At 44.4% G+C, this 13,576-nt stretch overlaps 1 protein-coding gene across 1 annotated transcript in view; it reads right to left on the reverse strand.

Moving 5' to 3' along the window:
* The window catches only part of LOC135530406 (voltage-dependent P/Q-type calcium channel subunit alpha-1A-like), an 85,406-nt gene that overhangs the window by 28,393 nt on the left and 43,437 nt on the right, over positions 1–13,576 (reverse strand). The window contains 9 exon segments of the mRNA XM_064958739.1: positions 919–1,067; positions 1,878–1,975; positions 2,124–2,189; positions 2,408–2,524; positions 9,621–9,704; positions 10,027–10,137; positions 10,353–10,517; positions 10,930–11,131; positions 11,214–11,351. Of these exon segments, the coding sequence (XP_064814811.1) occupies positions 919–1,067; positions 1,878–1,975; positions 2,124–2,189; positions 2,408–2,524; positions 9,621–9,704; positions 10,027–10,137; positions 10,353–10,517; positions 10,930–11,131; positions 11,214–11,351 (1,130 nt within the window).

Consider the following 13,576-nt stretch of genomic DNA (forward strand, 5'->3'; position numbering starts at 1 on the left):
TGTAGAAAGTCCTCTGGCTACAACTAGATAGATAACTAACTAGCTACCCAACAATTCAACAATTAAAATCAACATACTCTTGCTAGTGCCAGCCAGACTCAGAGCATGCATGCAGCTTGCTAGCTAGCTAACCATTTAGCTATTTAAGGTAATTCCTACCTTGCTTGCAATGGCATTGGCTATTAGCTAACCAGGCGACAGGTTTAATAGGATGCAGCTAGCTAGCTTTCTATACAACCTGGGAGTAAGGGTCTAGGGGTTAGAGTCTAGGGGTTAGGGTCTAGGGGTTAGAATCTAGGGTCTAGGGGTTAGAGTCTAGGGTAAGGGTTAGGGTTAGGATCTAGGAGTTAGGATCTAGGAGTTAGGGTCTAGGAGTTAGGGTCTAAGAGTTAGGGTCTAAGAATTAGGGTCTAAGAGTTAGGGTCTAAGAGGTTTAAGAGTTAGGGTCTAAGAGTTAGGGTCTTGGGGCTAGTTGGGTCTAGATGTTGGGTCTAGGTGTTAGGGTCTAGGGTCTATAAGTTAGGGTTAGGGTCTAGGTGCTAGGGTCTATAAGTTAGGGTAGGGTCTAGGAGATAGGGTTAGGGTTATAGAAGTTAGGGTCTAAGGGCTAGGGCTAGTCCCCTTACCTGGAAAGAACAGAGGAAGATGAAATGCTGTATGTGAAGGTCCTAGTGGGAGGGGCTAGGGCAGGGTTTCCCAAACTGGGTCCTGGGTCCCCCCCTGTGGGCACGTTGTGGTTTCCCCCAGCACTACACTGCTGATTCAGATAACCAACTCATCATCAAGCTTTGATTATTGGAATCAGCTGTGTATTGCTGGGGTAAAGAAACAACAACCTGAATTTGAGAAATGCTGGACTAGGGTATAAGGGATAGGGGTTAGGGGCTAGGGGTTAGGGTTTGATTAGTCCTCTTACCAGGAAAGAACAGAAGAAGATGAAGGAGACGAAGTATGTGTATGCGAAGGTGCTGCCACACTCTGGTTCTGTGTTCCCTGAGTCTGGGTCACACTTCTTACCCCCCAGACACGACAGCATGATGTCATGCCACGCCTCACCTGTCGCACTCCTGGTACAGGACACACACACACGAACAGACACATATACATGTACGGATGCACACACACACACGCACGCACACACACGCGCGTGCACACACACGCGGGCACACACACACACGCGCACACACACAAAGACACACACGAACGGATGCATGCACACACACACACACACATACATACATACGGATGCACACACACACACACATGAACGGACGCACACACACACACACACACACACATACGGATGCATACACATGGACAAAAACAAACAAAAACAAGTGTGTCAGTGTGGGAGAGAAGATAGAGGGTGAGAATAATAGAAAACAGAGAGAGAGAGAGGGTGATGGAAAGAGAGAGAAAGAAAGAGAGGGTGAGGGAAAGAGAGCGAAAGAGAGAGAGGGTGAGGGAAAGAGAGATAAATAGAGAGAGGGGGAGGGAAAGAGAGAGAAAGAGAGAGAGAGGGTGAGGGAAAGAGAAAGAGAGAAAGGGTGAGTGAAAGAGAGAGAGAGGGTGAGGGAAAAAGAAAGAAAGAGAGAGAGGGTGAGAGAAAGAGAAAGAAAGAGAGGGTGAGGGAAATACAAGAGAGAGGGTGAGGGAAAGAGAAAGAGAGAGAGGGTGAGGGAAAGAGAAAGAGAGAGAGGGTGAGGGAAAGAGAAAGAGGGTGAGGGAAAGAGAGAGAGGGCGAGGGAAAGAGAAAGAGAGTGAGGGAAAGAGAGAGGGTGAGGGAGAGAGGATGAGGGAAAGAGAGAGAGCATGGATATTGAGGAAAGGAGAGAAGGAGCATATGAAAGCAGAGAGAGAGAGAGTAGATAACCCACCTGAATAGTAACATGAGTGCCATGATGAAAGTCCTGAAGTTGTTGTTTTCGTTGATGGCACTGCCTTCGTCCTCGCCCAGTGCAAGATTACCAAACAACTATACACACACACACACACAGAGGTAAAGGAAGTGATCATTTAGGGCTGAATTCTGACTATTGACATCCATCATTGGCTATTGGCATCAATAGAAATCATTTTCTGAATAAATGCTTTATTACAGAGGCTATGTCAGCAGTACTCACCTGCATCCCAATGATGGCGTAGATAAAGAACAGCATGCCAATGAGGAGGCACACATAGGGCAGCGCCTACCGGTGGACACACAGGGAAGTACATTTTCAGTGTTAAGACTACAAACAGCTTAACTGCCCATATCAGACTGGACATAGGAAAGGAAAAGCTGTGTGTGTTTGTTCATGTATTTATGTGTGTGTGTGTGTGTGTGTGTGTGTGTGTGTGTGTGTGTGTGTGTGTGTGTGTGTGTGTGTGTGTGTGTGTGTTTATGTGTGTGTTTATGTGTGTGTACCTTAAATGACTGGACGAAAGTCCAGAGCAGGATGCGTATAGTCTCTCCTTGTCTCAGTAGCTTGACGAGACGAGCCGCTCGAAACAGTCGAAGGAAACTCAGGTTGATGAAGTTATTCTACAGCAGCGATGTATGGATGTGTGGTGTGGTGTGGTGTGGTGTGGTGTGGTGTGGTGTGGTGTGTGTTGTGGTGTGGTGTGGTGTGGTGTGGTGTGTGTGTGTGTGTGTGTGTGTGTGTGTGTGTGGGTGTGTGTGTGTGGTGTGGTGTGGTGTGGTGTGTGTGTGTGTGTGTGTGTTTGATCAGAAGAAGAGAGAGAGGGAAAGAGACAATTAGTTTTACTGAACTATTATCACCCCTCTATCAAAAAGCCAAAATCAAACCAAAACAAAGAGAGAGGAAAACAAAAAGGAGAGAGAGAGGAGGTTAAATAGGAGAGAGAGGAGGTTAAATAGGAGAGAGAGAGAGAGGAGGTTAAATAGGAGAGAGAGAAGAGGTTAAATAGGAGAGAGAGAGGAGGTTAAAAAGGAGGTTAAATAGGAGAGAGAAGAGGTTAAATAGGAGAGAGAGAGAGAGGAGGTTAAAATAGGAGAAGAGAGGAGGAGGTTAGGAGAGAGAGAAGAGGTTAAATAGGAGAGAGAGGAGGGTTAAATAGGAGAGAGAGAGGAGGTTAAATAGGAGAGAGAGGAGGTTAAATAGAGAGAGAGAGAGGAGGTTAAATAGGAGAGAGAGGAGGTTAAATAGGAGAGGAGGTTAAATAGAGAGAGAGAGGAGGTTAAATAGGAGAGAGAGAGGAGGTTAAATAGGAGAGAGAGGAGGTTAAATAGGAGAGAGAGAGGAGGTTAAATAGGAGAGAGAGGAGGTTAAATAGAGAGAGAGAGGAGGTTAAATAGAGAGAGAGGAGGTTAAATAGGAGATAGGAGGTTAAATAGAGAGAGAGAGGAGGTTAAATAGGAGAGAGAGAGGAGGTTAAATAGAGAGAGAGGGGAGGTTAAATAGGAGAGAGAGGAGGTTAAATAGAGAGAGAGAGGAGGTTAAATAGGAGAGAGAGGAGGTTAAATAGGAGAGAGAGGAGGTTAAATAGGAGGTTAAATAGGAGAGAGGGGGTTAAATAGGAGGTTAAATAGGAGAGAGAGGAGGTTAAATAGGAGACAGAGAGGAGGTTAAATAGGAGAGAGAGAGGAGGTTAAATAGGGAGAGAGAGGAGGTTAAATAGGAGAGAGAAAGGAGGTTAAATAGAGAGAGAGAGGAGGTTAAATAGGAGAGAGAGAGGAGGTTAAATAGGAGAGAGAGAGGAGGTTAAATAGGAGATAGAGAGGAGTTAAATAGGAGAGAGAGAGAGAGGTTAAATAGGAGAGAGAGGAGGTTAAATAGGAGAGAGGAGGTTAAATAGAGAGAGAGGAGGTTAAATAGGAGAGAGAGGAGGTTAAATAGGAGAGAGAGAGGAGGTTAAATAGGAGAGAGAGGGGAGGTTAAATAGGAGAGAGAGAAGGAGGTTAAATAGGAGACAGAGAGGAGGTTAAATAGGAGAGAGGAGGTTAAAGAGGATGTTAAATAGGAGAGAGAGGAGGTTAAATAGGAGAGAGAGGAGGTTAAATAGTTAAATAGGAGACAGAGAGGAGGTTAAATAGGAGAGAGAGGAGGTTAAATATGAGACAGAGAGGAGGTTAAATAGGAGAGAGAGGAGGTGAAATAGGAGAGAGAGAGGAGGTTAAATAGGAGAGAGAGAGGTTAAATAGGAGAGAGAGAGGAGGTTAAATAGGAGAGAGAGGAGGTTAAATAGGAGAGAGAGGAGGTTAAATAGGAGAGAGAGGAGGTTAAATAGGAGAGAGAGGAGGAGAGAGAGGAGGTTAAATAGGAGAGAGAGGAGGTTATAGGAGAGGAGAGAGAGGAGGTTAAATAGGAGAGAGAGGAGGTTAAATAGGAGACAGAGGAGGTTAAATAGGAGAGAGAGGAGGTTAAATAGGGAGAGGGAGGTTAAATAGGAGAGGTTAAATAGGAGAGGGAGGAGGAGAGAGAGAGGAGGTTAAATAGGAGAGAGAGGAGGTTAAATAGGAGAGAGAGAGGAGGTTAAATAGAGAGGAGGAGGTTAAATAGGGAGAGAGAGGAGGTTAAATAGGAGAGAGAGAGGTTAAATAGGAGAGAGAGGAGGTTAAATAGGAGAGAGAGAGGAGGTTAAATAGAGAGAGAGAGGAGGTTAAATAGGAGAGAGAGGAGGTTAAATAGGAGAGAGAGGAGGTTAAATAGGAGAGAGAGGAGGTTAAATAGGAGAGAGAGGAGGTTAAATAGGAAAGAGGAGGAGAGAGGAGGTTAAATAGGAGAGAGAGGGAGGTTAAATAGAGAGAGAGAGGAGGTTAAATAGGAGAGAGAGAGAGGAGGTTAAATAGAGAGAGAGAGGAGGTTAAATAGGAGAGAGGAGGTTAAATAGGAGAGAGAGAGGAGGTTAAATAGGAGAGAGAGAGGACGTTAAATAGGAGAGAGGAGGTTAAATAGGAGAGAGAGAGGAGGTTAAATAGAGGAGAGAGAGGAGGTTAAATAGGAGAGAGAGGAGGTTAAATAGGAGAGAGAGAGGAGGTTAAAGGAGAGAGGAGGTTAAATAGGAGAGGGAGGAGGTTAAATAGGAGAGAGAGAGGAGGTTAAATAGGAGAGAGAGGAGGAGACGTTAAATAGGAGAGAGAGGAGGTTTAAATAGGTTAAATAGAGAGAGAGGAGGTTAAATAGGAGAGAGAGAGGAGGTTAAATAGGAGATAGAGAGGAGGTTAAATAGGAGACAGAGGGGAGGTTAAATAGGAGAGAGAGAGGAGGTTAAATAGGAGAGAGAGAGGAGGTTAAATAGGAGAGAGAGAGGAGGTTAAATAGGAGAGAGAGGGGAGGTTAAATAGGAGAGAGAGAGGAGGTTAAATAGGAGAGAGAGAGGAGGTTAAATAGAGAGAGAGAGGGTTAAATAGGAGAGAGGAGGTTAAATAGGAGAGGGAGGAGGTTAAATAGGAGAGAGAGGAGGTTAAATAGGAGAGAGAGGAGGTTAAATAGGAGAGAGAGAGAGAGGAGGTTAAATAGGAGATAGAGAGGAGGTTAAATAGAGAGAGAGAGGAGGTTAAATAGGAGAGAGAGAGAGGAGGTTAAATATGAGAGAGAGGAGGTTTAAATAGAGAGGAGAGGAGAGAGAGAGGAGGTTAAATAGGAGAGAGAGAGGAGGTTAAATAGGAGATAGAGAGGAGGTTAAATAGGAGAGAGAGGAGGTTAAATATGAGATAGAGAGGAGGTTAAATAGGAGATAGAGAGGAGATAAATAGGAGAGAGAGAGGAGGTTAAATAGGAGAGAGAGAGGAGGTTAAATAGGAGAGAGAGGGGAGGTTAAATAGGAGAGAGGAGGTTAAATAGGAGAGAGAGAGGAGGTTAAATAGGAGAGAGAGGAGGTTAAATAGGAGAGAGAGAGGAGGTTAAATAGGAGAGAGAGGGGAGGTTAAATAGGAGAGAGAGAAGAGGTTAAATAGGAGACAGAGAGGAGGTTAAATAGGAGAGAGAGAGGAGGTTAAATAGGAGAGAGAGGAGGTTAAATAGGAGAGAGAAAGGAGGTTAAATAGGAGAGAGAGAGGAGGTTAAATAGGAGATAGAGAGGAGGTTAAATAGGAGAGAGAGAGAGGAGGTTAAATAGGAGATAGAGAGGAGATAAATAGGAGAGAGAGGAGGTTAAATAGGAGAGAGAGGGGAGGTTAAATAGGAGAGAGGGGAGGTTAAATAGGAGAGAGAGAGGAGGTTAAATAGGAGAGAGAGGAGGTTAAATAGGAGAGAGAGAGGAGGTTAAATAGGAGAGAGAGAGGAGGTTAAATAGGAGAGAGAGGGGAGGTTAAATAGGAGAGAGAAGAGGTTAAATAGGAGACAGAGAGGAGGTTAAATAGGAGAGAGGAGGTTAAATAGGAGAGAGGATGTTAAATAGGAGAGAGAGAAGAGGTTAAATAGGAGACAGAGAGGAGGTTAAATAGGAGAGAGAGAAGAGGTTAAATAGGAGACAGACAGGAGGTTAAATAGGAGAGAGAGGAGGTTAAATATGAGACAGAGAGGAGGTTAAATTAAATAGGAGAGAGAGAGGAGGTTAAATAGGAGAGAGAGAGGAGGTTAAATAGGAGAGAGAGAGGAGGTTAAATAGGAGAGAGAGAGAGGAGGTTAAATAGGAGAGAGAGGGGAGGTTAAATAGGAGAGAGAGAAGAGGTTAAATAGGAGACAGAGAGGAGGTTAAATAGGAGAGAGAGAGGAGGTTAAATAGGAGAGAGAGGAGGTTAAATAGGAGAGAGGATGTTAAATAGGAGAGAGAGAAGAGGTTAAATAGGAGACAGAGAGGAGGTTAAATAGGAGAGAGAGAAGAGGTTAAATAGGAGACAGACAGGAGGTTAAATAGGAGAGAGAGGAGGTTAAATAGGAGAGAGAGAGGAGGTTAAATAGGAGGAGGTCAAAACGTTAAATTATTCAAATGATACCAAAATCCAACCATAACACAACAGACCTGACTAGACGCCAAAGAAACACACAACGCAAAACAAAAAGTATGGAACAAAAACAGAGAAAGAGAAAAGGAGAAAATCATAATTGAAAATAAATCAAAAACGTCATCATCCAATCCGGTAAAAGTAGAACGTTGTATATTTATTTTGTATAAAAACCAAATGCACTGATCTTAGGGGGGCAAGCAGGCCACAAGGTATGGAGGTACTGGCATCCAACAGACAGGACGCACACACACACACACTGCACTCCTCAACCGCACACACACACAGGAAGCTGTCACGCCTCGCCACTAAGTGATTGGCTGAGATTGGTCATGAGGTGTTCAGCATTCTGAACGGTCTACTCTACTGTCTACCCTAACCTCAGAATCTCTTGTGCGACGAGGTGCACTACTGTTGTGTGGCACAGGTTGGCGTGCAAAGCAGTAGTGGGAGGAAGACGAGGAGGAAGACAAGAAAGAGGAAGCTAGCATGCAGACAGATCCAGCTTCAATGCAGGCAATGGCATAGCAACACTATTGCAACTACCTTCTGCTTAGCAGGGGGCTGAAGAGTAGGGCCTCAGTGTAAGATGCTACAGCTGCATGCAGAGCAGTGTTAGAGTATCCCTCTGTCTGGTCAAGCAGAACAGAAGCCTTGGCTGGCATTCACACGTCCTTCTGGCAGCACTACGGTCAATGTGTGAGTGTCCGTGTGTGTGTGAGTGACAAATTTATGCGGAACATAACAGTAACCAATTCATGTGCATTTGTGTCCGTGATTGCGTGTGTGTGCGTCGTTGTGTGATTCTATTTGTATGTGTGTGTTGGTTCCTTCCTTCAGCAGAAGAACACTTTTAGGTTCTAGTTAGCACTTTTTTTTTCTCAGAGTGTAGGTGTGATTCTATTGGTATGTGTGTGTATGTACCCTTTATTCATGAACTGACCAATAGTGTGCCAGAAGGAGCGGATCTTTCAAAAGCTGCCGAGAGGAAGCCCACTGGAGTCATCAGGCACACAAACGATTCAACTGCCAATCAGAAGTGCATGCACTTGGGTCAGAGGTCAGGGGTTAAAAGCAGCTAAGCCCAGAAGGTTGGGGGTGAAGGGTCAGGGAAGTCAGGAGGAGGGCGGGGCCACACATTGGCCAACGGGGATGCGTGTAGGTCTGAGAGATAAATTACAAACCAACCTCCTACATGTGGCAGGTAGATGTAGAAGGATGGAAGGAAGGAGGGAGGGAGCAGGATGGATACAGTGAGTGTCAGCGAGAGGAGTCGGTGATGATTTGGTGATGATTTGGTGTGTTTTTTGAGGGGCACGGCAACAGCACACCATCACACAACAGCACACCACGCAGTCGGCGTCATGGATTGCATGGGACAACATGGGAGGGGATTCATAGTGCATTTCGATTGGATGGATTTATCATAAGTAAGAAGTAGTAGTGGCGGCGTAGGACGCCAACAAAGCAGAGAGGTTGGTTTTTAAAGAAAGCATGTAAAAAGATAGAACAGGAAAAGGAATCATTATGAAGGTAGTTATAACATTGTTACAACATAGGTATAACATAGTTACAACATAGTTACAACCATAGAAATGTAGTCTTTCTATAGTTACAACATAGTTACAACCATAGAAATGTAGTCTTTCTATTGTTACAACAAGGCCACAGAACTTTTGGAAGCACATTCATGCTCAAAAACACATTTTTTTTGGGGGGGGCATGAATGTGCTTCCATCCAAAACATCAGTCAACAACAACACAATCTGAGTGGTTTTGTTTCAGGCAATCCTCGTGGTGACATTAGGTAAAGATCTACAGATGGGATCCGCAGTAGGGGGAAACAGCGCCACTGTCTGCCCCACGGCCGTTGTTATTGATTGGGTTTTGTTGGAAGAAGCTAGGTGGAGAGCACTGAGGAAGCGACACGCATCGAGGTCAAACAGTTTGCGGTACATAACGCTGCACTTCTGTCGCACAAACAAAACAAAGACGTGTCGGTTGTAGCCAGTCATTTCTTTGCAAACGGACGGTTCCACCAATTAACACAAGCAGATGTAAAGCATTCAGCTCAGTATATTGAGATACTGTAGGACCTGCTGTAGAATGTGACTACGGGGAGAGTCTGAAACAAAAGTGGACATAACATTTAAACTACATCATGAATTCTTACCACTGCCATCCTACTACACACAGCGAAACATCTATCATATACAACACAGGATGAAGCACAATTACAAACACAAATATGTGGGAATAGACACAGACAAGCAAGACTTGACAACACAACAACACACATAACATTGGGTTGGATGGCAATTTGAGCGTTCCAATAGACGACCTACTATCCACCAAAATAATATCTTTCAGCTCATTGTAAAGACAGTGGGTGTGTCCCAACAACCTCTAGCTCCTCCTACTAGGAAGCACGAGCTCACTATTCCCCACAATAGTAAAAGCATCAGATCTGTGTATGGATAAATTCAAGGGAGTGTCCACCAATGAAATCCATGAAGGGAAGTGAACAAGTGCACACTTCGGGAGAAAGGAGAGAGTATTGTGACACACCCAGTATCTTATTAATAAATCATAGATCAGTAGTAGACATTTACAGGTTGGGTGTGTATGTGGTAGACACATGTACATACCACCACATACTTACTAATTCCCATCCCACTGCTAATTAAAACCACACACATAGCCTATAGTACTATGCCCAAGACGCACTTACCCAAAATTCTGTCACCAGGATATCAGTGAAGCTTCCGAGCACGGAGACAAAATCAAAAATGTTCCAAGCATCTTTAAAATAATTCTGTTAGGGCACAGGAAGAGAAGACATATTTTAGCCAATCAGAGAGCAGAGAGACAGAGAAGTAACCAATCACATTTCTCCGACATTGGACATGGACAGGAATGAATTTCGCACCAGTCAATCACATTATTGTTACCATGAAGACAGAGACTAGGAGGTGCATTAGCCAATCGCGTCGTGTTTAGAGAGTAACCAGGATAACATGCTCCAGTTGTGTCCACTAAAATAACCCGACTTATAAATGAATAATCGGAATAAGAAGCTCTAGCAGATATAGCAGGTCTCTCTGGAGAGGCGCGTGACAGCGTGTGTCTAGCCTCACCAAAACCCCGAAGGCGATGATCTTGAGAATACACTCCATGAAGAAGAGGGTAGTGAAGACGATGTTGATGTTCTTCAGGACTTTATCATAGGTGTCAGACGCCCCATTATACTGAACACAAACACACACACACAGGAGGAAGAGCAGTTATGTGGGGTTCATCTCACCCTGAGATTAGAAGGTTTTCAGGAAATACGAACGAGCGTGAGGTGGATGAACACAATATAAAATGCTAAGGGGATGAGTTCCCCAATTTGCAAGACAGATGGCTCCTGGTAGTGTTGCGTTAGAATGAGGCCATCTGTCGGCGGACGATATGATCTCACCTTCATCATGAGGACTATAGTATTGAGTGCGATCAGACCCATGATGCTGTACTCGAACGGTGGGGACACCACAAACGACCACATTCGGAACTGGAAGCTCTGCTTGTTCTTGGGCATGTGGCGGGTCAGGGGCTTGGCGTTTATGGCAAAGTCTATACATCCTCTCTGGATGGGGGGACAGAGGAGGAGGAGGAGGAGGAGGCGGAGGAGTAGGAGGAGGAAGGAGAAGAAGATGAACAATACTTTATTAATCCATACCAGATGGAAATGTGTCTTCTGCTGAACACAACTCCTCCCATTTTATACAAACACACATAATTGTTCCCTCTGCTCCTTCCTCCCCCCCTTCTCCCTGTCTCCATCCCTCCTCATTTCTATGCTCTCCCTGCTCTCTCTCCCTCCCCTCATCCCTTTCTCTCCTCATTATTTTTCACACTGTAATCCTTCATCTTATCTCCCTGCTCTCTCTGTCCTCCCTCCCTCCCTCCCTCCCTCCCTCCCTCCCTCCCTCCCTCCCTCCCTCCCTCCCTCCCTCCCTCCCTCCCTCCCTCCCTCCCTCCCTCCCTCCCTCCCTCACCTCATTCTTTTCCAGACTGTAGTCCTCCATCATCTTATCCCCCTGTTCTTGGAAGGTGATGATGATGAGAGCAACAAAGATATTGACGAAGAAGAAGGGGAAGACAACGAAGTACACCACGTAAAAGATGGACATCTCCATCCGGTAGCCCGGACTGGGACCCTGATTCTCATAGGTCGCATCTACCGAATGCTTTAACACCCTGTGGGAGAGAGACAGAGATTAGGGTATACAGTATAGAGATTGAGATTGAGGCATGTGTAGGGGGTGTGTGTGTTGCTCACTGCGGCCAGCCCTCTCCAGTGGACACAGTGAAGAGGGTGAGCAGGGCCCAAGGCACGTTGTCGTAGTGGAAATCGTACTTCTTCCACTCCCGCTTCTCAGCTTTTACTTCATTCCGTTCGTACACCAAAAACTCTCCCCTGAGATACACACAGAAACACAAGGAATTAGCAGACAGCATGTCTGTGTGTATGAGAGAGAAAGAGAGAGACAGAGGGGGAGAAAGAGACAGAGAGAGAGAGAGAGAGACAGACAGACATTCCACAGTGTGCCATCACAGCAGCAAGATTTGTAACCTGTTGCCACGAGAAAAGGGCAACCAGTGAAGAACAAACACCATTGTAAATACAACCCATATTTATGCTTATTTATTTTATCTTGTGTCCTTTAACCATTTGTACATTGTAATGTTTACTGTTAATTTTTATTGTTTATTTCACTTTATATATTATCTACCTCACTTGCTTTGGCAATGTTAACACATGTTTCACATGCCAATAAAGCCCTTGAATTGAATTGAATTGAATTGAGAGAGAGAGAGTCAGAGAGACACAGAGAGAGAGAGAGAGAGAGTGAGAGAGAGACAGAGAGAGACAGACAGACAGACAGACAGACAGACAGACAGACAGACAGACAGACAGACAGAGAGAGAGAGAGAGAGATAGAGACAGAGATAGATTTGGCTAAAAATACTTGAATCAGTCATAGAGCCCATTGCCCTTTATGGTTGTGAGGTCTGGGGTCCGCTCACCAACCAAGACTTTACAAAATGGGACAAACACCAAATTGAGACTCTGCACGCAGAATTCTGCAGAATTCTGCAAAAATATCCTCCGTGTACAACGTAGAACACCAAATAGTGCATGCAGAGCAGAATTAGGCCGATACCCACTAATTATCAAAATCCAGAAAAGAGCTGTTAAATTCTATAACCACCTAAAAGGAAGCGATTCCCAAACCTTCCACAACAAAGCCATCACCTACAGAGAGATTAACCTGGAGAAGAGTCCCCTAAGCAAGCTGGTCCTGGGGCTCTGTTCACAAACACAAACACACCCTACAGAGCCCCATGACAGCAGCACAATTAGACCCAACCAAATCATGAGAAAACAAAAAGATAATTACTTGACACATTGGAAAGAATTAACAAAAAAACAGAGCAAACTAGAATGCTATTTGGCCCTACACAGAGAGTACACAGCGGCAGAATACCTGACCACTGTGACTGACCCAAAATTAAGGAAAGCTTTGACTATGTACAGACTCAGCGAGCATAGCCTTGCTATTGAGAAAGAGGCAGACATGGCTCTCAAGAGAAGACAGGCTATGTGCTCACTGCCCACAAAATGAGGTGGAAACTGAGCTGCACTTCCTAACCTCCTGCCCAATGTATGACCATATTAGAGAGACATATTTCCCTCAGATTACACAGATCCACAAAGAATTCGAAAACAAATCCAATTTTGAAAAACTCCCATATCTACTGGGTGAAATTCCACAGTGTGCCATCAGAGCAGCAAGATTTGTGACCTGTTGCCACGAGAAAAGGGCAACCAGTGAGGAACAAGCACCATTGTAAATACAACCCATATCTATGCTTATTTATTTTATCTTGTGTCCTTTCAAATTCGTACCTTGTAAAAACACTGTATATATATATATAATATGACATTTTCAATGTCTTTATTGTTTTGAAACTTCTGTATGTGTGATGTCTACTGTTAATTTTTATTGTTTACCTTACTTGCTTTGGCAATGTTAACACATGTTTCCCATGCCAATAAAGCCCCTTGAATTGAATTGAATTGAATTGATAGAGAAAGAGATAGAGAGAGAGGAAGAGACAGAGAGAGAGACAGACAGATAGACAGAGAGAGAGAGAGAGAGAGAGAGAGAGACAGAGAGAGAGATAGAGAGACAGAGAGAGATATATATATATATATAGAGAGAGAGAGAGAGAGACAGAGAGACAAGGCAAGAAGGGCATTCTATGCCATCAAAAGGAACATAAATTTCAACATACCGATTAGGATTTGGCTAAAAATACTTGAATCAGTCATAGAGCCCATTGCCCTTTATGGTTGTGAGGTCTGGGGTCCGCTCACCAACCAAGACTTCACAAAATGGGACAAACACCAAATTGAGACTCTGCACGCAGAATTCTGCAAAAATATCCTCCGTGTACAACGTAGAACACCAAATAATGCATGCAGAGCAGAATTAGGCCGATACCCACTAATTATCAAAATCCAGAAAAGAGCCGTTAAATTCTATAACCACCTAAAAGGAAGCGATTCCCAAACCTTCCACAACAAAGCCATCACCTACAGAGAGATGGACCTGGAGAAAAGTCCCCTAAGCAAGC

The sequence above is a fragment of the Oncorhynchus masou genome, unplaced genomic scaffold (genome assembly GCF_036934945.1).
Source record: "Oncorhynchus masou masou isolate Uvic2021 unplaced genomic scaffold, UVic_Omas_1.1 unplaced_scaffold_1334, whole genome shotgun sequence".
NCBI classification, from domain to species: domain Eukaryota; kingdom Metazoa; phylum Chordata; class Actinopteri; order Salmoniformes; family Salmonidae; genus Oncorhynchus; species Oncorhynchus masou.